At 31.3% G+C, this 24,411-nt stretch overlaps 5 protein-coding genes across 5 annotated transcripts; 2 read left to right on the top strand and 3 right to left on the bottom strand.

The window, feature by feature from the left end:
- Window positions 1-1,557: 1,557 nt before the first annotated feature.
- On the bottom strand, window positions 1,558-4,200 carry TRIADDRAFT_51562 (uncharacterized protein; the record flags this gene model as incomplete). The annotated part of the gene is made up of 6 exons (XM_002107713.1): window positions 1,558-1,641; window positions 1,719-1,871; window positions 2,995-3,060; window positions 3,143-3,451; window positions 3,686-3,800; window positions 4,151-4,200. 6 exons carry the CDS (start codon window positions 4,198-4,200, stop codon window positions 1,558-1,560), a joined length of 777 nt encoding a protein of 258 aa, XP_002107749.1.
- A 3,264-nt stretch (window positions 4,201-7,464) lies between these two features.
- Window positions 7,465-10,841, top strand: TRIADDRAFT_51561 (uncharacterized protein; the record flags this gene model as incomplete). Its single annotated transcript, XM_002108506.1, has 10 exons — window positions 7,465-7,533; window positions 7,765-7,890; window positions 8,014-8,124; window positions 8,911-8,963; window positions 9,144-9,243; window positions 9,343-9,449; window positions 9,628-9,811; window positions 9,901-9,963; window positions 10,075-10,248; window positions 10,800-10,841. 10 exons carry the CDS (start codon window positions 7,465-7,467, stop codon window positions 10,839-10,841), a joined length of 1,029 nt encoding a protein of 342 aa, XP_002108542.1.
- A 1,865-nt stretch (window positions 10,842-12,706) lies between these two features.
- TRIADDRAFT_51560 (uncharacterized protein) lies at window positions 12,707-15,624 on the bottom strand (the record flags this gene model as incomplete). The annotated part of the gene is made up of 6 exons (XM_002107712.1): window positions 12,707-12,770; window positions 13,207-13,391; window positions 14,356-14,421; window positions 14,508-14,810; window positions 15,053-15,167; window positions 15,587-15,624. The coding sequence occupies 6 exons, from the start codon at window positions 15,622-15,624 to the stop codon at window positions 12,707-12,709; spliced, it is 771 nt and encodes a 256-aa protein (XP_002107748.1).
- A 1,889-nt stretch (window positions 15,625-17,513) lies between these two features.
- On the top strand, window positions 17,514-21,424 carry TRIADDRAFT_51559 (uncharacterized protein; the record flags this gene model as incomplete). Its single annotated transcript, XM_002108505.1, has 10 exons — window positions 17,514-17,564; window positions 17,793-17,906; window positions 18,027-18,137; window positions 19,110-19,162; window positions 19,342-19,441; window positions 19,535-19,641; window positions 20,320-20,500; window positions 20,588-20,650; window positions 20,764-20,937; window positions 21,296-21,424. The coding sequence occupies 10 exons, from the start codon at window positions 17,514-17,516 to the stop codon at window positions 21,422-21,424; spliced, it is 1,083 nt and encodes a 360-aa protein (XP_002108541.1).
- A 181-nt stretch (window positions 21,425-21,605) lies between these two features.
- Window positions 21,606-24,211, bottom strand: TRIADDRAFT_51558 (uncharacterized protein; the record flags this gene model as incomplete). Its single annotated transcript, XM_002107711.1, has 8 exons — window positions 21,606-21,682; window positions 21,916-22,030; window positions 22,394-22,459; window positions 22,539-22,850; window positions 23,091-23,180; window positions 23,498-23,626; window positions 23,926-23,985; window positions 24,179-24,211. 8 exons carry the CDS (start codon window positions 24,209-24,211, stop codon window positions 21,606-21,608), a joined length of 882 nt encoding a protein of 293 aa, XP_002107747.1.
- Window positions 24,212-24,411: the final 200 nt, after the last annotated feature.

Raw genomic sequence — 24,411 nt, 5'->3', positions numbered from 1 at the left:
CTGATAAATTGCCTAAACTATGTAATTGGCTAAAAGTAAGATTAGGTTATATGGATTCATTGAACTATATTAAAACATTTGGAATACTATTGCTCTGAGTCTGTATTTCTCTCCCACAATATTAAAGTTTTGGCGGTGTTAAGATTTTGTATTGAATAAAATTTAATCTCTTTAGTCTATTTAAATTATATAAACTAACATATACATGATGTAGGTTTGCCAAGAACACGCTTAATGGATATACAGTATCAGTTAGTATTTCCCACTTTTTTAAATTAGATACTTTCATGTAGTTATTGGCATTTTGCTGAGAAAATGAACGTTCTAGGAGTGTATCCATAATCACACCTATTCAATTTCAATAGTTGAGGCTATAATATCTGATACTGACTTGAAAAAATAGGTTAAATTTTAGTAAAATACAGAATTCTTTCAATGGTATATCTACTTTTGGGTAATACTTCTTACGCTACTAATGATACCTTTATTGAATGCCGCTAGTATATATGTAAAAGCTGATTATATACATTAATTTAGATGTTACGACTTTTATGGTTGCATCCTCCACAATTCCGATATATATTAAATACAAAATTATATTATATTTAGGAATTGAATCATGGTATAATTGATTAGTATTAATTTAACATGCCAACATTTAATTATATCCATTATATAAATACTAGTAAGCTGCGGTACCAGTATATAATGTATCATCAGTCTTATCCATATTTAACATATTAGGATAGTTTAATGACATTTTTACTATATTAAGACTTGTCTCGATTCATTATGGGTACAATTTTTATTAGGTCATCCGACTTAGGCTATCTATCGGGTCCAATATTAAGGTGCTTTATTTCAATAATTAAAGATTTCTACTAGCATCAAACTTCAGCTAAACAATTTCATGTTATATTAATCTTATTACTGTAATCGAACAGCTGTGATTTTTAAAATAATTTGGATACAATGTATTAATCAGATAATACTTCATGTCATGTCATTAAATATATTTTAGCCGACGCTTAGGTCTTGCATTAGTTTATTAATGAGACCTTGTATGCAAAGGTAATAAGAGCTCCAAAAAATTAGTAGAAGTGGATTTTATAGCCATAAGAGATCAACACAAGACATTTTATTTAAGAAAGAGGTTTTTATTCATACTGTAAATCATCTAAAAATGAAGATTGTTTTTTAGTTCGACATGTAAGCTGTCATAAGTAAAGATAGTAATAACTACGCGTACGTAGCGCTAGTAACTACAATAACCGCAATAATAAGTAAGACATGAAGTAAAAGTTAGCGTTATGATATTATACTATTGGAAAAGAACACGTGAAGAGATTAAGACAGTAGAATTCTAAATTATAATGCACGAATATCAGAATAATCTAGATAATAGCAAATAATTGTAGTCAGTGAAAAGAAACAGTAAGGAATGCGCTATAGTAGGGCTAAACGCAAAAATCTGTATTCAAATATATGATTCAGTACGAAAGATTGCAAATACCACATATATTTATGAGACAGCTCATATTATAGTCTACTACTAATTTAAATGCGCGAGAAGAACCTTGTCAGTTTACTGTCAGGAGAATTATCTTGCATTAAATTGATCTTTGCAAGTTTAGTAGTCACCTTAAAATAAAAATAAATTAGATAATAAAAGTATTCTTTACGATAAAATCGAGCGTAAGATTACTATAGCTTCTGACCTTATCCATTTGAGGTCTGTCTCTGTAATTGCGCTTTAGACAGTTCTTTGCAAGTTTCATTAGTTTTTTTTTAATATTATTAGGCCAAGAAGCCGTTTCAGCGATTGGAAACGTTGATTTATCATGATTGTAACAATGAAGAAAGTAATTGGCCTAGTGGTCATTGAATAATGACAGCATTACAAGCGGATTAGAATAGTGAATTTTTCACTATTGTTATAAAACTAAAGTTTATAGATCAGATTTTTCTATCATTTTAATCAATGAAAAAGATTTTACAACTAATTAATTATATTATCAAAGATGAAGCAAATATATGATAAAATTTGGAGGTAGACCATGAAAAGGCATCGGTAAAGACTAAAGCATGCTGTAAAATGTTTAAAGAAATCCCTTTCGAATAATATTTTGTCTTAGTTCATATTACTAAACAATGCGCTCATCACTCACCAATACTTACAGCGAATTGCTCTAGCACTATTCTATATTGTCTATCAAGTTATGAAAAGTTTGACTAACAGTATAATTGATAGATAAGAAAGCACACCAACTATAGTTTTATATACCATCGTACTGTAGGAATTATTGCCTTAATTTCGTATTTATACAAATTAACAAAAATACTCATCAAAAGCAAAAATTAGAGGATCAATAAGTGTTTTACAACTTCATTTGATAGTTATTTTCAAATCGTGAACGGCAGCAACCTTGAATAAAAACTAGATTAGCTGGGCCCACACAGGGATTATTAGAACAGTTACTGGTCAAATCTAAGCTAAAATATTTTCTGAATCATGTATACCTAAGCCCTTCGATCAAATTATTATTTTAGCTAAGCCTGCGTAGAGATTATTGAAATATTTGTTTGCTAAATTCAGGCAACAATATTTTTTGAATAAAGTATGTTCAAGCTCTGAGATTTATTTATAATAGAGGACAGGCCATTTTAGAATAAAGTGCAATGTTCATAAAAATTTATACCAGACTCGAGCATCTCTACTTAAGTCAATTTTGGCTTATATAAGGCTAAAAATATCAAACTACTTCCTATAAAGTAGCTACTAACAATAATTAAAATGATTTTACACTGCAGTTAGTTAATAGTACTATATTTTATGGTAGAAATCTAACTAACACCGATTGTATCAATGATTCTACTTTAAGGGTGTCATATTATTTGTAGTTAAATGTATAAAACATTAGTTGTATCATATTCGCGTTGCATAGACATTATTCAATGTTATAGTTTTAGTACAGTACATGAATACAGACATACCAAGAAGCGACACCCTTCCAGATCACTAAAGGTTGCTGGTTTTCCTGATATAATTTCTAGTAACACCTGCCAGATATTTGATACAGAATAACTGATAGTTACGAGCTTCTATAGATTAGATTGTTGACTATTAGGTCAATATACGTACAACTCCATAGCTATAGACATCAAAACGCCGTGAGACTATTCCTTGAAATGATTCTGGAGGTAAGTAAGGTTCAGTCCCACATATAGTTTCAGTAAATATAGCACTATTTCCATGATCTATTCTTGCAGATAATATTTTTGCCAGGCCGAAATCGCATATTTTGGGAGTATAGTCTTCCGTAAGCAATATATTATCAGATTTAATATCTCTGTGTACAAGATATGTCATGAACGCTGTATGTAGATAATTGATTCCCTCTGCTATGCCTCTGCAAATTTGTAGCCTAACCGAATAGTCTAAATTTTCATCCTGGAATCAGTAAAATTGCAGTAATTATAATTGATTCTACTCAAGCTATGAACAATTACTACTATAGTATCGAAGAAGTAATTACTATGTTACGGTTAACATAAAATAATTTATGTGTCATCATCAATCTTATTAAAAGGTCATGATTTTGAGTAACAATCGTAATATTCCCATTAATAGGGTTAGAGTAATTTGGAAATATTCCTCTAAATTACTATTAAAGCGTCAATTTACCTTTGCCTTCAATTTTGATCTTAAACTGCCATTTGCTACGTATTCCATCACCATGCAAAAGTGGTTGTCAACCATCAAGGCGGAAAACAAGCAGACGAGATTAGTATGTCTATATCTAGAAGCCAGTAGTAAATGTCTTAGTGCTGTAGAATCTTAATAAATATAGAAGCATTATCATACAAGCGTTTAACCATGTATTCAATTTAAAGTATACAGTATACAGCAAGTATAGTTCTAAAAGAAAATGCTATCTCAACTCAGCCTACATAAACAATCATACTCTTTTTTACAGGTGCCTAATGAAATGATAAGGTGTACTGTAAATGTAGTTCTAAAGGAAACTCCTATCATAAATTAGTCTAAATACGTAATCGTGGTCTTTATTTTATAAACTAGAACTAAGATATACAGTACATTAACTAATGGTACTGTACAAAATCAAATAAACGAGTAGTCGAGACTTACTGGATTATATTTTGACATTCTAGTAGATCATTTACTGTAAGCTTTACCATATTCGCCAATAGATAGCAGAATAAGATGTCAAAAAGTCATTAAAAATATATTAATTAATAGAATTGATTCGTTTCATAAATAAATTAAAATTATTAGACATTAAAATTTCTAGGTAAGTTATTTCAATACCACTTGCAGAAATTGCTTACTAATTGCTCTTTCATTCTTTTGACGGCAAGAATGCCATAAGATAATGTTTCAGTTCGATAGACTTCTCCAAAGCCACCTGCACCAATCCTGTTTTTATAGGAAAAATAGTTTGTGCCCCTCTTTATATCCTATAACCGTTTACGTATTCAATTTACATGTATCAATATCTGAACGGAAGAACTTAAATAATTGTTTATCATGAATTGTTGCATTTATTTGGTACTATGCTATAAGCGATGGAAATATAATATACCTCAGCTTGTATATCAAAATCTAAATCTTCACTGGGGTCTATCAGCAATAGTCGTGGCTAATCGTGTAATTCATACATATAACCGCAGTTGTAGTCTTGTTAAAATGTTGATATAATAGACTCATGGCATACTATTTGACACGGCGATAGTAATTTTGCAAGTGCTGTAGTTATCAACGCAACAGCCAGGAATATTCGATTATTTACCTGTCTCTTACAGCATGCACAAATTATCCCCATATCTTATTTTCAGTTCGGTCTGGTACTTGAATATTGCCTATATCAGAGATTAAATAAGAAATAGTCAACCCTTATCCTCTATTTATGCATTGAAATTCTTCTCAGTAGAGAAGCAATGGAATCAAAAATGAGCCTATTTTTTGTAATAGTGTTGTTGGGCATTCTAACTAATGCTAGCAACTACAATATTTTTCCTTTAAAGCTTATTTTAATTTTAAGTCTTTTAAGCAAGCCTTTCATTACTAATAAATTAGCGTAAGGTTAATCTATATCTGAATTAAATCGTAAATAAAGTAGATATACAAGAAGACTTTCTCATGAAACGAGAGATTACAGGGCTAGCGAGGCCAATAGTAGAAATTGACCGAATGGAAGATGCTTTCGTCGTAAAATACAACTTGAAAACCAATATTTTCATTTAACTTACTAGAAAACTGAGAATAAATATAGAAACAAAATTAAGTTCAATCAGGCAGAGTTTACCTTGTCTGGATTGAATGTATGCTGTAAATAAGTATCTTCAGATTCACTGAGGAAATAAAGTGAGGAAAAGAAGAGACTATACAAATCTACGTGTATATTATGAATTTTCATTCTGCACCGATAAATAAGTAGAATACTAATGCGTGGAAATGTAGAAATCAGCAGATTAGTAAGATTAGACTGTTAATAAACCTGCTTAAGGATCGTTGTTAGTTCGCAGAGATTTTAGGATACGAAGCAACTGCTCGGCTCAAGTTTAGCTTGGATCGCGATTGCTGACAGTACTGTACTAGGCGAAATCTGGGCCACCCATTGATTAACCTCCCCATCAAATTTTAGTCTGTCTGTATATCTATATGTACCGTATATGGAATGTACGTTTATATTAAGTGATGTTCTAGATCTTAATTTGGTCTATCTAGTATCTGTTTACCATAGCTATGCATGTAAGGGTCGGAACCAGTAATGCTTTTTGGGTTATTATAGATTGCATTTCAGCTAGTTTTTTTTATAGATGGTTGGCAAGTCACTGCTGCTAGTGAAGCATTTTCTGTATAAAGCCTGTAACTGAATAACCAGCGACATCATCTGATCGTTATTTAGATGTTGGCCGTGCGGCTGAAAATATACAATTTTCATAATTTTGGCCGTTGATCGCTTGATCGTTGAGTGATAAATAGCTTAAACTTTAACGCCTGAAAGCATTACAGTAACTTCTATTGCAGTATAGTGAGAAATTTGTGGTTAACATATTTTGTAATAAAACAATTTAAAAAACTTAATAACTTGATTAATTAATTGAGATACGAACGGCAAATTACCGCTTACTGTTATAACACTTGCTGTTATTGTCAATCAAGCTGTAAAGCAAGCTTAAAACTTGCTTTACATAAAACACAAACTGCTCTTGTAAAGCAAGCTTAAATTTAAGGAACACAACAACGCTAATAAACTAATCCGATTAACTCTATCCGCCAGTCTTATCACAGCGGTACACAACACTCCTTCAAATGGAAAAAATTACAATACCGCTATATATACCCGCCGGCATTTTGGCGGCCATGCAGAGAATTAGCGATCTTCAGAGCTTCTCTATTGTAAAAGTGTATCAATGCACGCTATCTCCATTGTTTTGTGCTGGGATTCTTCGCTTATTTTATTTGCATGATCCAACTGATTTATTGTACGAAATGGACGAAGGCTTTTATGCAATAATTGAATTCACTTATGCTATCCAACTATTCCATTGTACTAAATAGATAAAGACTTTCACTTAAATTAAACAGGGCTCCCATACAGAGTGATCTAGAAGAAGCTATTTTTCTTCCACCACTGTACACGTATATTATTTAATTATTGAATACTATGACGATCGTGAAGTAAACAACTTGCTTGGGGTTGATGAGAGAGACTGATTGATGTTTGTTCCATAAATTCTAATTATTAACCTCAGTATACTGTAGATTATATCAGTTTTGCAAAGATAATGCCCAACATATAATTTTGCTAGCAACAAGTTGGTTAGAATCATGAAGGATATGCAATTGGAGAGTAGTTAACATTCGGTGACCACCCATTGTTATTGTATGAGTAGGGCAATCGAAAATAGATCAATGCTAGTTATTATTATGATAAATTAATTGACTAAAATTTAAAGAATGACTTGAATTAGCTCGATAAAACTATCTATCTCTTTATAGAATAATTATGATGGTCTTTACTACACTAGTTTACGGTTTCCATTTATTGCTTTTTGCAATCTTTTAGTTTTACTGGTACTTATCCCGTTTCATTGGTTGCTAACGATTTAGTATAGCCTGTAATGATCAGGTTACTTCTGTTAGCTTTGTTGACTCTAATTTCGACGACAGTGACTATAGCTTAAATTTTGTAAGTTTTCATAGGCGTATTAACGCTAAGATCAGACGCGAGCAATTGATTAGATTGAAATCTTCCACAATAAGTTCAATTCTCATCTATTCAAGTTATCATCTTATTAGTCAAAGCCATTCAAAGGCATACGAAAGAAAGTCGAGATTGGCTAGGTCAATTTAATATTACGTATAAATCGTATTCTACGGAAAATCTTGTACAGTTTAAATTGAATGTTAACTTTAACTAAAGGTTAATCACAGCTATGGAGAAATGGTATTTAAATGATAATCCACAGACTAAAGACGATGGAATTAGAAACTTTCGCAGCAAAGTATGATAACTTTATTTTAAAACTGGGATGAGGAGCTATACTTGTACTACATTAAACTATACTGATTTGGCTCTACTAAATGTCAACCAATTCATCGGCAATTTAGATTAATAACCTAAATCAGTCATTCTGTAATTTCTTTCGTATAGTATAGATTTGATAATGGTCTAGACGTACGATATCAATTTGCTCTTTTTTTAATTGTGGATTTTTTCTTCTTACAACCTATAGCCTTGGAATTTATTCCGCTCCTTTCGTAGAATTCCTAAACATCGCGACGTTAGTGACGATCTAGCTACTTCGAAAAAGTTTGTAAAATCTTGTATTGGCAATGGGTTGGGCCCTGTACCAGATGCCGTAAGTTTCGATTATCGCATGAAAATAATTTCCAATCTATATATTCACTAGAAATTTGTCACTGTAAGGCCAATTTATGTATATATGCGTATATCTATTCAATGACTACTGCTATTAATAAAGACGATTAGAGATTATGTCGCAAAACGACAAGGTTGGCCAGGTCCATCAAGTGTTACTTACCGATTTGTATTTGCTGGAAAGATTTATACTTTTAAGGCCTGGAAAAATGAGGTATAGGATTTTTTGGAAAAAGGCAAATAATTTCCTTTACCAAAGCCGAATCGAAATGAATTAATGCTGTGTCTAATTTATTACTTGCAAAAGCAATTGAATGTTATCCCGTTTAATCCTTTACAAGCATCATGGTTATTAGTAAGATTAATCTAGCTAGATATCAAAATAGTTGCAAAATTTCGTAAATCTGACTCGTTGACCATCATTGGATTACGAAGTAATCACAAATTTCTAGATAAAACATTTTATCATACTTTTCTACTACAGAAATGGCATGAACTTCTATATCTAATCAAATTTATAGACTAGTAACTTAATTACTTTCAACATAGTAATGAATTTTAAGCCGTAAATTCAAGCAGCAGACTGAATAGTTTATAGCTCTAGCACAACTACGGTATATTAAACAATACGTTTTAATTTTCTCGATTTAAAGCTTAGTAAGCTTCAAATTCCAAGCTTTGCAGACTAAGATTTTATTTGGATTTCAGTTATTAATTATTTTACTTTAAGTAATCAATACCACTAATTAGAATAGCAGAATGGGATGTAATCCTTAATTATCTTCCTGTTTATTAATTATATATATAATTATTATTTAGCCTTGCTACTTGGCATATATCTAAATTGAAATATTTTCAGTTTAGCATAGTTAAAACTGCAATGTCAAATAGAATATATTTTATATTATAATTCAAGTTTTCATATTAAATTATGGTATTTCCACGTCAACTTTTTAATACTGTATAGTTTGTTTGACCTCTTCTTTTAATCTCTCGTTAGGCTGTCCATAAGTATATTGCTAACGACACAAAAATAGCCAACGACTTAGTACGGTAAGCTAGAGAAATCATGCACAGAGACTTTATGGAAGAGTGTTACTGTGTATGCCTTGAAATTGTGCTTGTCCTTATCACAATTTTAAGTTCTTTTTACCTTACCTTATTCGATATCTATTAAATTTGCCGAAGCATTCACCTATTAATAATATCCTTAATCCAATTCTGATACTGTAGATTAAAGCACAAAAACGTGCGAAAAGTCTTTGCTTACTATCAAGATCTTGAAGGCTTCCTTCAGGAATTTTTGCCTTTATCCCTTCAGCAGCTAGTAAAGGTAGTAGTTTTGCGCGACTTTAGTAGACTGAAACTAGTTCTCCTGTTAGAACAAATCTTTATGATTAATGCTACTAAAAGTGATAATAATTTATTTTAGAAGAAGGAATTACCTCACTGTGAAGGGCGATTGTCCATAATGTGCGATATTGCGGAAGGACTACGCTATTTGCACAATTGTCAATTAGTTCACAATGATCTAAAATGGTAAAATTGAGCATTAAGCTTGCAATGATTGAAATATACGCACTTATGTAAAGCAGATATCGTAAATTAGTGATACCTTAGGGCAAAGCTTGTTTTCAATATCTACATTAATTTATATACTTTTGTAAATAATCATGTATGCCGTAGCTACGATTAAAGTTGCATTTTTATCTATCAGCACAAATGTTTTGATAGACAGAAGTAAAGGAATAGCAAAGTTAAGCGACGGATGTATCAATAATGGCAATGACACGCAAGTGAAACTGGCTTTATCTACCCAGATTGATAAGATTGGTTATTGTTGCGAAGAAGCTCTAGCTGGAAGAATTGCTTTCTCTAACGATATATTCAGTTTTGGAGCAGTAAGTAAAATCAAGAAAGTTATAACTTGATTTGAGTTACATATGATAAGACTTAATACATGTTCTATTTTGTTTGATATTTCGATTAGATTTGTTTAGTTATAGTTTCTGGAAAGCCGATTTATGCAAGAGATAGGAAGCCATCTCTGTTGGTTAGCTCTCTTAATGCGCATAGTTTTATAAGAATAAGCAAATTCTTTTCGATGCTGCAGCGTTGATTTTACTTAACTCATTTTTATTTACATATCTATTTTTTTCGACAGAAAGAATATTTATTAAATACCTCTTACAAGAACTGGAAATACCTTAAGGATGAAAATATAAAATGGAACAAAAAATTAACTATGTTCAAGACTGATCGTCCAAGGAAAGCACTGCTAGGTTTAGCTGCTAATTGTCTTTCTGAAACTGCCCAAGATCGCCCTACGATAGATAAGGTAAGACTCGATTAGAATTAAATGAAAGCCACAGCATGTATTCATAATGCAATTAGAATTCTTTTAAATATTTACGTTTCGATTTTTCAGGTATCGCAAAACTGTCAGCAGCTATTAATTAACTGGAAAGGAAACGTTGGCAGCCATTAATTTTTATTCATATTCCGCTTAGTAATTACAATCTATCACATGCAGTCATTTTAATCAAAGTAGACTTTGTCCTATCTGTAGTTAAGCACTATCTATCATCAGGCAATTTTTTTTTTCAACATGTGATTGAAAATCACCATTTCTGAGATGGGATTTAATAATAGTAGAGAAGTTAAATGAGTTAGCCAACATAGTTAGCGGAAACAGATCCTTGCAGATTACAAATCGCGTTTTTGTGCAATATGATTATTCTTTAAAAAAATGGTCAGTTAATTAATTTGCGTACTAATTAGCAAATAGATCAATCTTCATCATATTCTAATACCGTAACGGCTAGATAGCTAACTTCCTTTAGATTATATAATTTAATGCATTTTTAAATATTAATTCTCGTATTTTAGTTGCCAGAAATTGAAGTAGATAGACCTTTAAATAGAAGTTAGATGAATTCTAGCACCGAACATGTGATGAATTGGACCTGAGAAAAATTAAGCCAATACGGCAGTCTGCTCACGTTATGTTGCATGTTAATAATTAATTAAGTTCAGTTTTAATTACTGTAGCAGCGTTTGCCGAAAATTAAATTACTTATTATCAAATTTATGAGCAGATTATATTGAGTCAATTTCCTCATATCTTACGAGTATAAATATTAATTCATCGTCGTGTAGAAGATGATATTGCTTTTGGATGTCAATTTATGCGGTACTATAGCCTAATAATTGTTTTATGCATTTCATGTTTAATGTTAGTATTAACTTACGATCGGATAATAGTCACTCATTATTTGTTATAGACACTTTCATGAGTAGCGAGATACACTCTATATTCTATAACTTTGCTAAAATCGAAAGTACCATAAATTAAGATTTCTCATCTTATATTATCACTTCTACAGTACATGCAAGGACATTTAAGTAAAATAAGGAACATCCTTTTTTTCAGTAATAAGTTGCTGTGATGTTTCGGAAGATTGTGGATTCGTCATGATCACAGTAAATTACCAGAGTTAATTTAGTAGAGGAATAGAGTTTATTGGAATTAGCGCAAAGGAAAGACCGTGTGAGATTACAGCGTGTATAACGACGTGACTAGTCGAATAGCTATAGTAATGTAGCATAGGTAAAACGTGCAAGCTTACCGTGTAACTAGCAGAACTAACTAACGAGATAGGTGAAAGAAGATAGCTTTTATAATGTATAAAGCACAGCAGGAGGAAATCATAAATGACTAATAAGAATATGTTACTTCTATGTTAAGACAGGGCTACGATATAAATTCAGCTAGATTCAAAGCGATTTCCACAGAGTATTTTGTTAAATATAAATTATACATATTTAGAGTTATGCTACAATCTAGTGGAAATTGACTTTTACTAAAAATAGACTATACCGTATTTAGAAGTAAACACTACAGTTGCCAACTCGGTATTGATATGAAATCAATTTATATAGTTCAGTTTATCAGTATGCTTACAATGTATAATTCGATACTCAGTTACGAGTAAATCTTAAAATTGCACTTTGGTAGTGTATCGCGATCTTGCCATCTTCAGCTCAGTAGAAAAGGTACATCGCGTTTTTTCATTATTCAGGAGTAATATAGGGGGCAAAAATTATATACGTTGTCAAAGATGACATAAATGCTTAAAAGCTGCTTGTTTATACCCTATTTGATTAATCTATGGCTTGAGAACCAAGGGCTTTTATACGTGTGGCGTAAAAAGTTGCAATACGAATATCTTTTAATTTAATTAGAAGATAGTAAAACAGTGATCAATTTAGTCTATAGAAATATTTATATATATAACATACAGTATGATGATGAATTGTAAATGAATATCTGTATAGTTAGATCCACACTTGTACAATGTAAATTAAATAGCTAGTGTGGATAGTTGTCTAATCATAATGTAATCTATAGTATAATTTATGGCTGGTTTTATCAATACTTAATACATTAGGATAGTTGTAGTGACAATTTCATCATATTTATATCATTGGATAGCCTATACCTAAGACCATTTGATTCATCATAGATCTAGTAGAATTACGATTGTCGTCAGAATTCCGACGAAACAATCTCGTATTGGGTTGTTATAGTGATATTTCGGAAGGTTTAGGGTCAGTCATAATTGCAATTAAATTACCAGAGTTAAATTAGCAGAGAAGAGTAGAGTTTATTGGAATTAGTGGTAGAGGAAAGCCACGTGAGGTTATAGCGTGTACAACGACGTAAGTAGTCAAATAGCTTTAGTAATGTAGAATACGTAAAGCGTACAAGCTTACTATGCAACTAACAGAACTAACTAACGAGGTAGATGCAATATTAGCGCTTTTATAATGTAAGAAGCACAGCAGGGGAAATTATTCCTAAAATACGAATGACTATTAAGAATAGCTTAATTCAATAGTTCTACGATACAATCAAGCTAGAGTATAAGAGATTTCCACGGTATGAATAGTTAAATGTACATTATACAAATAAGTAGTACACTACGGTTATTGTTAGTACAATCTATGAAGTTGAACTCTTAAAATTGTTTGATACTGCCCACATTTAACCAGCTGATACTCTGCGATCAACTAAATTTGATTTTTAATCCATGCGGAGATGTAGCATTAGTTCATCCTCAGGATCAAGTAAGCAAATTAAAAGCTTTTAAAAATGTCCATCATTGGCTATCCTTCAAGAAATTACGCGCAAACATTCCTGGAAAAGATTTTTTCTAATTCGATAATCACCTTACCGTATAAAATAAAAATTTAGATTTTACTCAGTAATCGATCTATATAAAATCGAACGTACCGTATAATAATTAAGCTATTCTTGCTACCGACCTGATTCATCAAAGGTCTCTTTCTATATTTAGTCTTTAGACACCATTTGGCTAACTCCATTAATCCCCTTTTATAATCATTAGGCCAATTGGCAGTTTCATCGATTGGAAACGCGGTTCTATTGTGATTATAGTGAAGATGAAATAGACCAACCTAATAATGATTTCAAAAGGATTATGTACGCACTTTAGAATAATCAATTTATCAATATTGTTATAACATTTGTCTAAATTTTATCTATTATTTTAGCCTATCAAGCACATATCATATCTAATGGAAAAATCATCGGTTAAATATATGATAGATAAAATTAAGCGATGGAGCACTGATAAATATTATAAGAGTTTCTGAGATATTTTTCTTGCTTGAAACTTAACATAAGTTTATGATTCGTAGCAAATATGATTAGGATTAAACTGAACTTCTCTAACAGTATTTAGTATTGACCGTTCAGATTATGGTAACTTGGCAATAATAAATTAGTAGGAGAGATAAAGTAATTTGACCTTGATTATTAAAAATACTATAAAAATTTTCTGCATTCATTTTGCTGTATGAAAAGGTAACAAATACTTGTCAAACTCCACTATCAAGTAGTTTGTCGATATTTACGGGCTCTTAAAAGTACTTAATTTCAAAACAAGAACGGTAGCAATCTTAAGTAGATTCACTAGATCTACGAGTATATAGATATGAGTACTTTATCTATTGTTGAATTGAAGTAAAAATATTTTGAAATAAAATATAGTTTGAAGGTCTTTGATTTAATTTTTTCAACGAATCAATCTCAAATCCTTTGTTTTTTTTAATGAACTCGAGCGTCTAAAGTTAAGTCGATTTCGATTTTCATCATCTCAAAATATCAAATCAATTTCTCGGTATGGTAATTATTAGCAGTAATTCTAGAGCTTCTTCATTTATACGAGCACTGTAATTGATTTATAGCATATGGCCATTAAAATCGAACTAATAGGAGAGCTTTCATAATGATGAGTGCTATATATGCCAAAATATATTGCATTTTGAAATGTAAATTATAGGCTAGCTATACAATATTTATGTCAGTGTACATAATCCAATGCTATGGTATTCATGTAGCACTTGAATATGGACTAACCAAGAAACGACATTTTTCACTACCATTGTAAAGAGGTGATTTTCCCGATAGAATCTCAAGTAATACCTGCCAGAAAATGATGAAAAAAATGAGTCTTGCAAGCCATTATAGCATTGATTCTATACCGTACTTTTATAATTATATATACGTACAACTCCGTAGCTATAGATATCAAGACGACGTGATACTTTTCCTTGGAGAGCTTCTGGAGGTAAATATGCTTCAGTTCCACATATGTGGCTAGTTATAACGGTTTCGCTATTAAATTTTTGACATAATATTTTTCCAAGACCAAAATCGCATATTTTAGCCGTGTAGTCTTCCGTAAGCAATACGTTATCGGTTTTTATGTCTCTGTGTACTAGATGTGTGCTATATGCTGTATGAAGATAATTGATTCCTTTGGCTATGCCTTTGCAAATATTTAATCTGATTTTATAATCCAGATTTCCACCCTGAAATTCATAAAGTTTTAGCAATTATAACGTTTCCATTGGAATGTGAACAAGAACTGATATAAATGAAAATGATCGTAACGAAATGGTTTACATGAAACAGTTAATACATCACAGCCATAGTTAATTTTATTCAAAATTTCGAACTTGAACAGCATCATCATATTTTTCATTAAATAAAGTTGGAGTAGCCTAGAGATACCTTTACGAAGATACTTTTAATATCGCAAAAAAGATTTTACCTCATTTTTCAGCATTATTCTTAAACTGCCATTTGCTACAAGCTCCATAACTATGCACAGGTGCTTATCAACAACCAACGCAGTATGAAATCGAACGAGATTAGGATGTTGATAGCTAGAAGTAAGTAGTAACCATCGAATTACTACCGTATAGAAACTTACTGAATGTAGAAGCAGTATTATATCGGTTTAATCATATGCTAACTTCTAGTGTAATATAGATGCAATTCTGAAGGAAGATCGTTTGATAAATCGATTCTACTTTACATTTTATAAGCTGTCTTTACTATATTTACTGTAGTGTATTTTTCAGTATACAAGTGTTGTAATTAATTCTTACTCAGATAGAAGTTTACATTCTCGTTCATCTTCCATCGATAACTTTCAGTGCATCAGCATTAGATTATTGAATAAATGTTAAGCAGATGATTAAAATAAGCAAATTACTAATCTTGATTCGTTTTATAATTGATATTGCTGAATCATAAAATACTGATAGTTTAGACACTGCAATGAACCTCAAAAGCTGCTTACTAAATCTTTTTTAATTCGCTTGATAGCGACGTGGCCATGTTGATCCAAATCAGCTCGATAGACCTCCCCAAAACCGCCTCTACCAATCCTGTACTCATCAGAAAAGTTATTTGTTGCCCTATTTACATCCTAGAACAAGTTTAACTATCTTAAATGCACAATTTGATGGAAATAATTCTATAATGGTTCGTCCTTAAATAGTTACAAATATCCAGCGCTATCCTGTAAGCATTAACAGAATGTAATACCTTAGGTTGTATTGCAAAGCTCGAATCTCCAACTGTTGGCAATAATTCCCGTTCCTAAGTAATTTAATCATTTTACATGGTCTCAATTGCAATCAAGTAAGCATAGAGATTGAAAGAAAATTTAACTTTATGTTCTAAGATTAATTAAGTACCGCATTTTATGTATGTGACAGCAGTAATTGATCTTCACAAATAGCTATCAGACAAACAACCAGAACTCTCTGTAGTCTACAATTTACCTGACTCTTAAAACATGAACATCCGTTTCCCATTTTCTTTTCTAACTCGGTAAAGTAATACTAAAATAAGGCCCAGATCGGAGATCAATTTCAGTTTTGCCTAAAAACCTGCAAAGGATTAATTGTAATTATTAAACAATTCATTATCTATCAAATTGCAGCAGGAAGCTGACAAAATATCATTCTAGTTACAATGCTAGATAGAACAGACTACCTGCAATACTAGAAAAAAATTTTTTAAATTTGGAGTGCGTTCAATAACGCCTTGATTAGTGAAATTTACATCAAATCAACTGTATCAATAATTAAAGTAAACAATTAAAATTACATGCAACCGGAACCACCCGAAAGCATTATTTAAAGTGCGTTTATTAACTTTCTTACCTACCTTTTAACTTTACTAATAAACCGTGAAAAATGTCAATGGATAATTTGCTCTAGGCGTTATAAGCTGAAAGAATTATCTTGTTAGTACAGAAACTGCAGTTTGATAAGTCTTGCCGAACTCATAGAGAGTTTAGAGAGACAAAAGGTTTTATTGCCCGCTACAAAGTCACAGTAGGAGAATAATATGGCCGCAGGCATAATAATTAGAGAGCCCATCAAGAGACCTTTCAAGTTTATTATTAAGTGATTGAAAGGAAGACCACAATTAAGTTGGAACTAGATGGGCTAATCTGTATAAAAATGGATTGGCTATGAATTAATAGAAGTGCAAAAAAGTGACTCTAAATTAATCAATAAAGGCTGATTGGAAATTTGGAATGCTAGTTACTTTATTAATTCTCTACTTTCATCTATAATATTCTTATATTTCAAAAATTGGGATAGTAGACAGTAGATTGTTTTTGTTGGACGCTAAGAATAATCACTGACTGCTATTCATAGTCTCTACATTACTAACATTCCATAAAATGTTCTGGTATTGTTATAAACAAGGGGACATTGTTATATCATAAGCAAGTTTCCCAGAACTCCACCACAAGCTTGCTAGCGAGTAAATCATCGACTCTCGAGTTAAGGGCAAAAGTCTCATCTCCTTGTCAATCACTGTGATTATTCGCTCGCCTAGACTTACAAAAACTGTATCATCCTATAAGGATGGCGTCTTAACTAGACCAATAACTAAAGAAAGCCATCATAAAGCTTGACCAATCTAGCCAGTGGTATAAACATGCCTATGCTAGCTAGAGTGAAGAAAGACCCATAAAATTAGCTGATATAGCAAAGTTGTGCCATAGGGACATTTATTTCGATTGCTATTGTACTTCATAGACGCAAAATTATTTAATCTAAACAATAACCTGCTTTGAAGTATCGATCGGAAGACCGATTGCTGTTTACTTACTACAGTAATAGTCGACATCTAAGTAGACTTATTAATTTTTTAATGCGATAATCCTAAGTGCTGACTACTTTAGCAATCGGTGAAGGACAGCCATGGGTGAGAGTCAATCTGATGACAAACAAGTTAAAACCTGCTGTTGTTTTGTAAGTACAGCAAATAAATTTCAAAATTGGATAATTCTTTTTGAGTGTTTTACTTATAACTGGCTCCGAATTAATCCATTGAGCGGAAAATTACAATCTAAAATGGTTAAATTAAGTTAGCACTCGTACCTTAAACTTTCTTAGTTAGTGAGTAAATACATCATCGCCGTTGTTGCTACATAAAGAGATTTTCTTGATTGATTGTAGTTTTATTTTGTAACGTTATAGCCTAGGAAATCATCCTCTTCTGCTCAAACCTCTCAACCTAGTATAGCCAGTAACATTTTGCTAACTTCTAGTAGAAGCAATCCTGGTAATAATGAAAGGGCCGTAATGCAATCAGTAAGTCTCTGTTGTCGATGAACTATAAAAATCAAATTATTTACATACAATCAACTAAAATAAAATCTCTTGACAGTATAATCAATTTCTATCTATTTTGCTACTTATTTTATCCTGAAGATAATTGAAAATTGTATGAGCAACAGCAATGGTTGGTCAGGTAAATTGAGCACTTCTTACAAAATCGTTTCAAACAAGCAGCCTTACGTTTTTAAGAAATGGAAGGATGAGGTATGTCATTTATTGAAGTAAGATGAATCTTTTTGCGTATAAAATAGACTCGTTTTGATAAGATTGACTTCTAATTGATCACTATATATATATACTGTTTCGTTTTATTTCATCTTTATCTTGAATTTTACAAGGATAAATTTGATCAGCTACTAAAATAGTTTTAACGTCGCATCAATCTGATTATGTTCATAATGATTAAATTTCAAGCCAATTAGAATGTCTTAAAATAGATAATTTTTCTATTCTTTTCTATAATCGAGATTGAATTAGCTATATGAACTAAGAATTGATTTAGCTTTAACTTAAGGCAGTGTAATAAAGTGGTCTTTCTTTCCCTATTCTGAAACAGCCACTCATTAATTTTTTCCCCATGTAGCCTACAAAATATTTTATTACTTAAAGTGACCATTGAATATTATAGTAGCAAATTTAGACCATTTAAACTATATAAACGCCACTGTAATAGCATTTGACTGTTTTAATGTCTCAATATGATATCTTTGAAAACGCTACTCCATTATGCACTCAAGTCTAGCACCAATATCTTGACCATGGCTACAGGGGGCATCGATTTTAAGCCTTTAATGTTGCTTAACGATTGACAGCTCTATCAATATACGGAATCGATTTAAAATGATACTGTTTTCTAGCGCTTTCAATTCGATATATAGTTGACTTAAAACTCCAAGTATTGAAAGTTTTGCCTTCATTTAGCTAGCAAGTATTAATGCATCCATTGATTTGAAGTTACCTACATCACTACTTAAAATATCAGATAAAGCTTTGTTTTCTTAATAGCCTACTTGATATACTTTTAAATTGAAAACTATTTTATTTATTTCAAATGGCAATATAAAATTTTCTCTATCATTAAATTTTTTGCAAATATAGATCAAGTTTTTACAGTAAATATTCATCTCTACACATTCTTTTCAATATTATTTGATATCGTTTCTTAACTTTTGTTAGGCTATGTGTAAGTATCTTGGCGATAACCTGAATGTCATTAATGACTTAAAACGGTAAGCTATAGAAGCTCTGTGATAGATTAAATATCAGAATACTATGAAAGCTTGAAATAATGCCCAGGCTTGTCACCCTTTTTACTTTGTATCGACTACATTTTATTCGTACATATACCAAGAATGCTTTACCATTCCTATTATAACATCGTCATCGACAAAATTTTTATTTACTGTAGACTAAGGCATGGAAATATAAGGGTCGTCTATGACTATTACCCAGATCCTGGAGGTTTACTTCTAGAATTCCTAAATCTATCGCTTGACGAGCTATTAAAAGTAATATTATGATGTTATTGAATCGACTGTAACTTATTTTACTATTGATACAAAGCTCCATGATTTGATTATAGAGGCTTTGATTTATTTTAGGATAATAAGCTGCCTGAGTGTGGAACACGATTATCCATACTATCTGATATAGCAAATGGATTGCGCTATATACACGATTATGAACTAGTTCACAATAATTTAAAATGGTAAAAATCAGTTGTTTATTAGCAAGTATTAAGCATTATTATTTGCTAGTGTTGTAAATAATAATTAATGTAATCATATCCACTCGTAATGACTGTCCAATATTTATTCTTAACCCTTACGAAAGGATCACGCACTTTACTTAAATATCAATTAGTTTATAACAATTTAAAATGATAAAAGTCTATAGCCTACTTGCAATCATTATACATAAATATTTTCTATTGCCGTAAATAACGATTAGCGTATTCTTATTTATTCGTAATTACTTTTCGATGTTTTTCCTTGAGCTTCATTGAATCTCTTAGTATAATGTTTTAATGTAGTACTAATGCTTGCCATCTACAGTGTATTAACTGTATCTGCAAGATGATTAGGTAACTGTAGTGTCAGCGCAAATACGGCATATTAGCATTAAGCCTATAATTCTAGTGAAATGAAACGATATACGACTAACCTAAGTATTCAATAATGTTTTATCATGGACTACTAAGATGCATTAATTTAGTTTCACTTTAGTAGTCAGTGGTTGTATTTTTTGCCACCACTGCTGAGCACATCAATTAGGAAGTATCCTTAGTAATAACTTGCTCTATTTAGCGTGGATTACTGTAAACCAGATCATTTCCTCCATAACTTGAATTTAGTAGGATAATTAAAATTTTCCTTTTATCTAACAGCACAAATGTTTTGATAAACGAAAATGGAACAGCAAAACTGGCCGATGGATGTATACAGGTAAATTGTTCTAAGAACATTCAGCTAGCTCAATCTTCCAAAGTCGATAAGATTGGCTATTTTTGCGAGGAAGCCCTACGTGGAATGATCGATTATTCTAACGATATATACAGCTTTGGAGCAGTAAGAAATGCGATTAAGCTTTGAATATATTGAATTACACGTAATAAGATCTAATCAATACTCCTTTTTGCTTCATATTTCAATTAGATCTGTTTAGTTGTAGTTTCTGGGAAGGCGATTTATGATAGCAATAGGAAACCAACTCAACTGGTTAGTTCTTTTAATTTTCATTGTGTTTGCAAAATTAACAAATTTTTTGTACATCTCCGTCTTTATCTTAGTTATATTAATTTATTGCATATCGTATTTCATCTCATCAATAGAAAGATTATCTGTTGAATACTTCTTACAAAAACTGGAAATACCTCAAGGATATAGGAATAAAATGGAAGAAAAATATTAACTATCTTAATATTTATCGCCCAAGAAAAGTACTACTTACTTTATCTGCTGCGTGCCTTGCTGAAAATGCCAAAGAACGACCCCAAATTGAACTGGTATGACTTGATTAATATTAAAATAAGGCTTCTACAGGAAATCACAAAGCAACTTTACTCATCAAATCCATTTACCTGCCTGACTTTTAGGTGTTTACCAAATGTAAGCAAGTATTGGATAAATGGAAACAAAAGAGTAGCCAAGACTAATTTATACCCTCAGTTACTACTTAGCGATTAAAATATATCACATCGTATCATTGAATCGATGCAGTTTCTATCATAGCTCTTCATTAATTACGTTATCTCGATGTCATAACCGAGATTGTACGACAAAAATTAATTAGATTCTTTCGTCAAAAGTAGTCTTAACTATCTAAGCAACTAACTCTACGCACTCTTTAATCTACCAACTCAGATTCGAGTCTTAGACGATAGAATACTCACGTTGATTGAGGAATTTAACAAGTTAGTCGATAGCAGAATGTTATCAGTTGTTAGAAGTAGATTGCAAGTTGTGAGTTTAATCGGTCATTTTAATAAGTAGCTTTTAGAATAAAATTTTGATTCTTAAGAACTTTGAGGCTTTTATATAGCCTCACAAACTTCATTGGTGCAAGCAATAATAAATTCATAGCCAAGTCTACTTATTGAATATTGCAACAATCACAACACACTTTCTACGACATTTAATAATAGTTTATTAATGGCTAGGTGTTAACATATGATTAATTACTCGATAAAAGTAAATCATTGATGACACAATATTTAATTAATTGCCACACTTCGGAAGCTATTTGCACCGCTGATATATGACAAAAAAATCATAATTATTTCAATCTTGAATGATTTAAAGATCATTTTGTATTCTTTAGTAATTTTAATTATTCGAGTAAATTCTTCAGCTACTGCAATCATTCATTTTTTATAATTACCATGATAATCATTTTGTCTTAGAAGCGATTTCTGAAAGCTTTTCAATCACCTTATAAATAGATAATATAAGCTCATCTAGTAATCATTACGGCAAAATCAAACCTTGGATAGTCTCCCTACTAACCTCCTTCATATATGGTCGATCTTCATATTTATGTCTTAGACACCAATTGGCTAGCTTCATTAATTCCTTTGTATAATCTTTAGGCCAGTTGGCCTTTTTATCGATAGGAAAGGCTGATATTTGGTGTATGTAACAGTAGAGAAAGTAGTCCGCCTAGTAGCGATTTTTAATGATAAACAGGGTATCGTCAGCAGTGTGAGATAGTCAATTTACCATAATAATATGTCATATCTAAATTCGTTCATCATTGTAATTTATAAAGAAAACTATATCTGATGGAAATTAGCCAGTTAAGTCTGTAATCGAACTAACATAAGCATCAATCATTAAATTAATCTCGAAATATCTTGTAGTTGAATCTAAAAATAATATCGGTTCGTGTATAATACGAGTATTATAAGTGCATCCATGCTGCTGGTAAGATGGCCTTAAAATACTGCATAAATATAGATTTACCAAATATGGAATTCCTTCTTTATTACTAAAGAGCGGTGATTTCCCTGATATAATCTCCAGTAATACCTTCGGGATAAAGAGCAATCTCAATTATGAGCCTCTGCAAATTTATTAATGCATTGCTAAATCAATATACTGCACGTACAGTTCCATAACTATACACATCAAGACGCCGTGATATTATTCCATCAAATGCTTCTGGGGGTAAGTAAGCTTGAGTTCCGCATATATTTTCAGTCATGGCAGCACTATTAACATTATTATTCCTTTTTGAAGAGAAAATTTTTACTAGGCCAAAATCACATATTTTAGGAGTGTAATCTTCCGAAAGCAATACGTTATCACTCTTAATGTCCCTATGCACAAGATATGTCCTAAATGCTGAATGGAGATAATTGATTCCATTGGCTATGCCTCTACAAATTCGTAATCTGACTAAATAATTCAGATTTTCATCCTGAAATTTATAGATATTTAGCAATTATAATTCGCTAAATTCGAGTACGAATTATTTGCTTGTATCGATGAAGTAATTGATTATTACAAAATTTTTTATGTAATTGTTGTCAATTCTATTCTAAATTTCTGACTTTAGTACAACTACAATATCATAATACGGTCATTAATAGAAGTTACATTAACCTAGAAATAAGAAATTACTCAAATGAAGAACCGGACTTTTATTGAATCAGCATACCTTCGCTTGCAATCTTGATCTTAAACTGCCATTGATCATAAACTCCATCACCATGCAAAAGTGGCCATCAACAACCAAGCCGGTATGCAACTGTATGAGATTAATATGTGTATATCTAGAAGTAAACGATTATTATCGCAATCTTTCATCTATAATCCATCTTAAATTCATTAATACGATGCGGAAAAACACACAAGTAGTTGCTACTTACTGAAATAGAAGCTGACATTCTCGTCGATCATTTACTGATATCTTTTACCACCATATTTGTAACGTATCATCGAGATACATATTAAATGAATCGTCAAAAATAGATAAATTAATGAAATTGATCTGCATCATAATTGCCTTGACTGCATAAAAAACTAGTAAATACGCTATTGTAATGCCGTTAAAAACTTACTTACAAATTTTTGCTTAATTCGTTTAACCGCAACAACGCCAAATGAGTGCAGATCAGCTTGATAAACTTCACCAAAGGCGCCTGCACCAATTCTATTCTCAGCCGAGAAATTATTTGTTGCCATTTTTATATCCTAGAATAATTAGCAATTATTAAAAATAAAGACTTCCTTCTAACATTTTGTTATACTAATAATCCATCCTTAATGACTTGTAAAGGACTCGTTCAAATAGTGTCTTCGTCACATTGTAAATGTATCTTGATTGATGAATAGTAAAGTACATTAAAAATTTGTGTCGTAGTAGATTTCTGCCTATATACTAAAATAAATTTGACAATAGCAACTAAGAAGAGCTGAATACTCTACTTTATCCTTTATCAAAAGAGAAGTCTGTGATAGTCCCATAATTAACTAGTGACAGAATAATTTACCTCAGCTTGTATCTCAAGATTGGGGTTTCCAAGGTAAGACTCCGCCCTCAGTAGTTGCTCCTTATTATTATAATTCATATATATACATTCATATTACCATACTTAGTTAGGTTAAATCATAGGTTGAAATTAAAATAAAATTGATATGTCAAAGTCAATTAATAAAGGAATTACTTTATGTACCAACAATAATGATCATTTTCAACTAACAACTATCCAAGAAATAATCAGCAATGTTCTACTAATTAATTACCTCATTCTTACGGCACGAACAAATACCTCCCATTCTTTTTACTATTCGACACAATACTCCAATATACTCTAAATATGCTATCAAATTCGGTCTTTCCAAAAAAAAAAATCTATAGATTATGCACCCAATACTGCAACGAAGCTAACGATAAAAATGCAGCCCTACGATAAAACATGTGTACAACTATTTTAAAATAATGTAGTTATAAGTAAAAAATTGCTTTCTCAACTCTT

This window comes from Trichoplax adhaerens, genomic scaffold (genome assembly GCF_000150275.1).
Source record: "Trichoplax adhaerens TRIADscaffold_1 genomic scaffold, whole genome shotgun sequence".
In the NCBI taxonomy this organism is placed as follows: domain Eukaryota; kingdom Metazoa; phylum Placozoa; class Uniplacotomia; order Trichoplacea; family Trichoplacidae; genus Trichoplax; species Trichoplax adhaerens.
The sequence above is the reverse complement of the archived record's forward strand: the minus strand, read 5'-3'. Positions and strand labels throughout refer to the sequence as shown.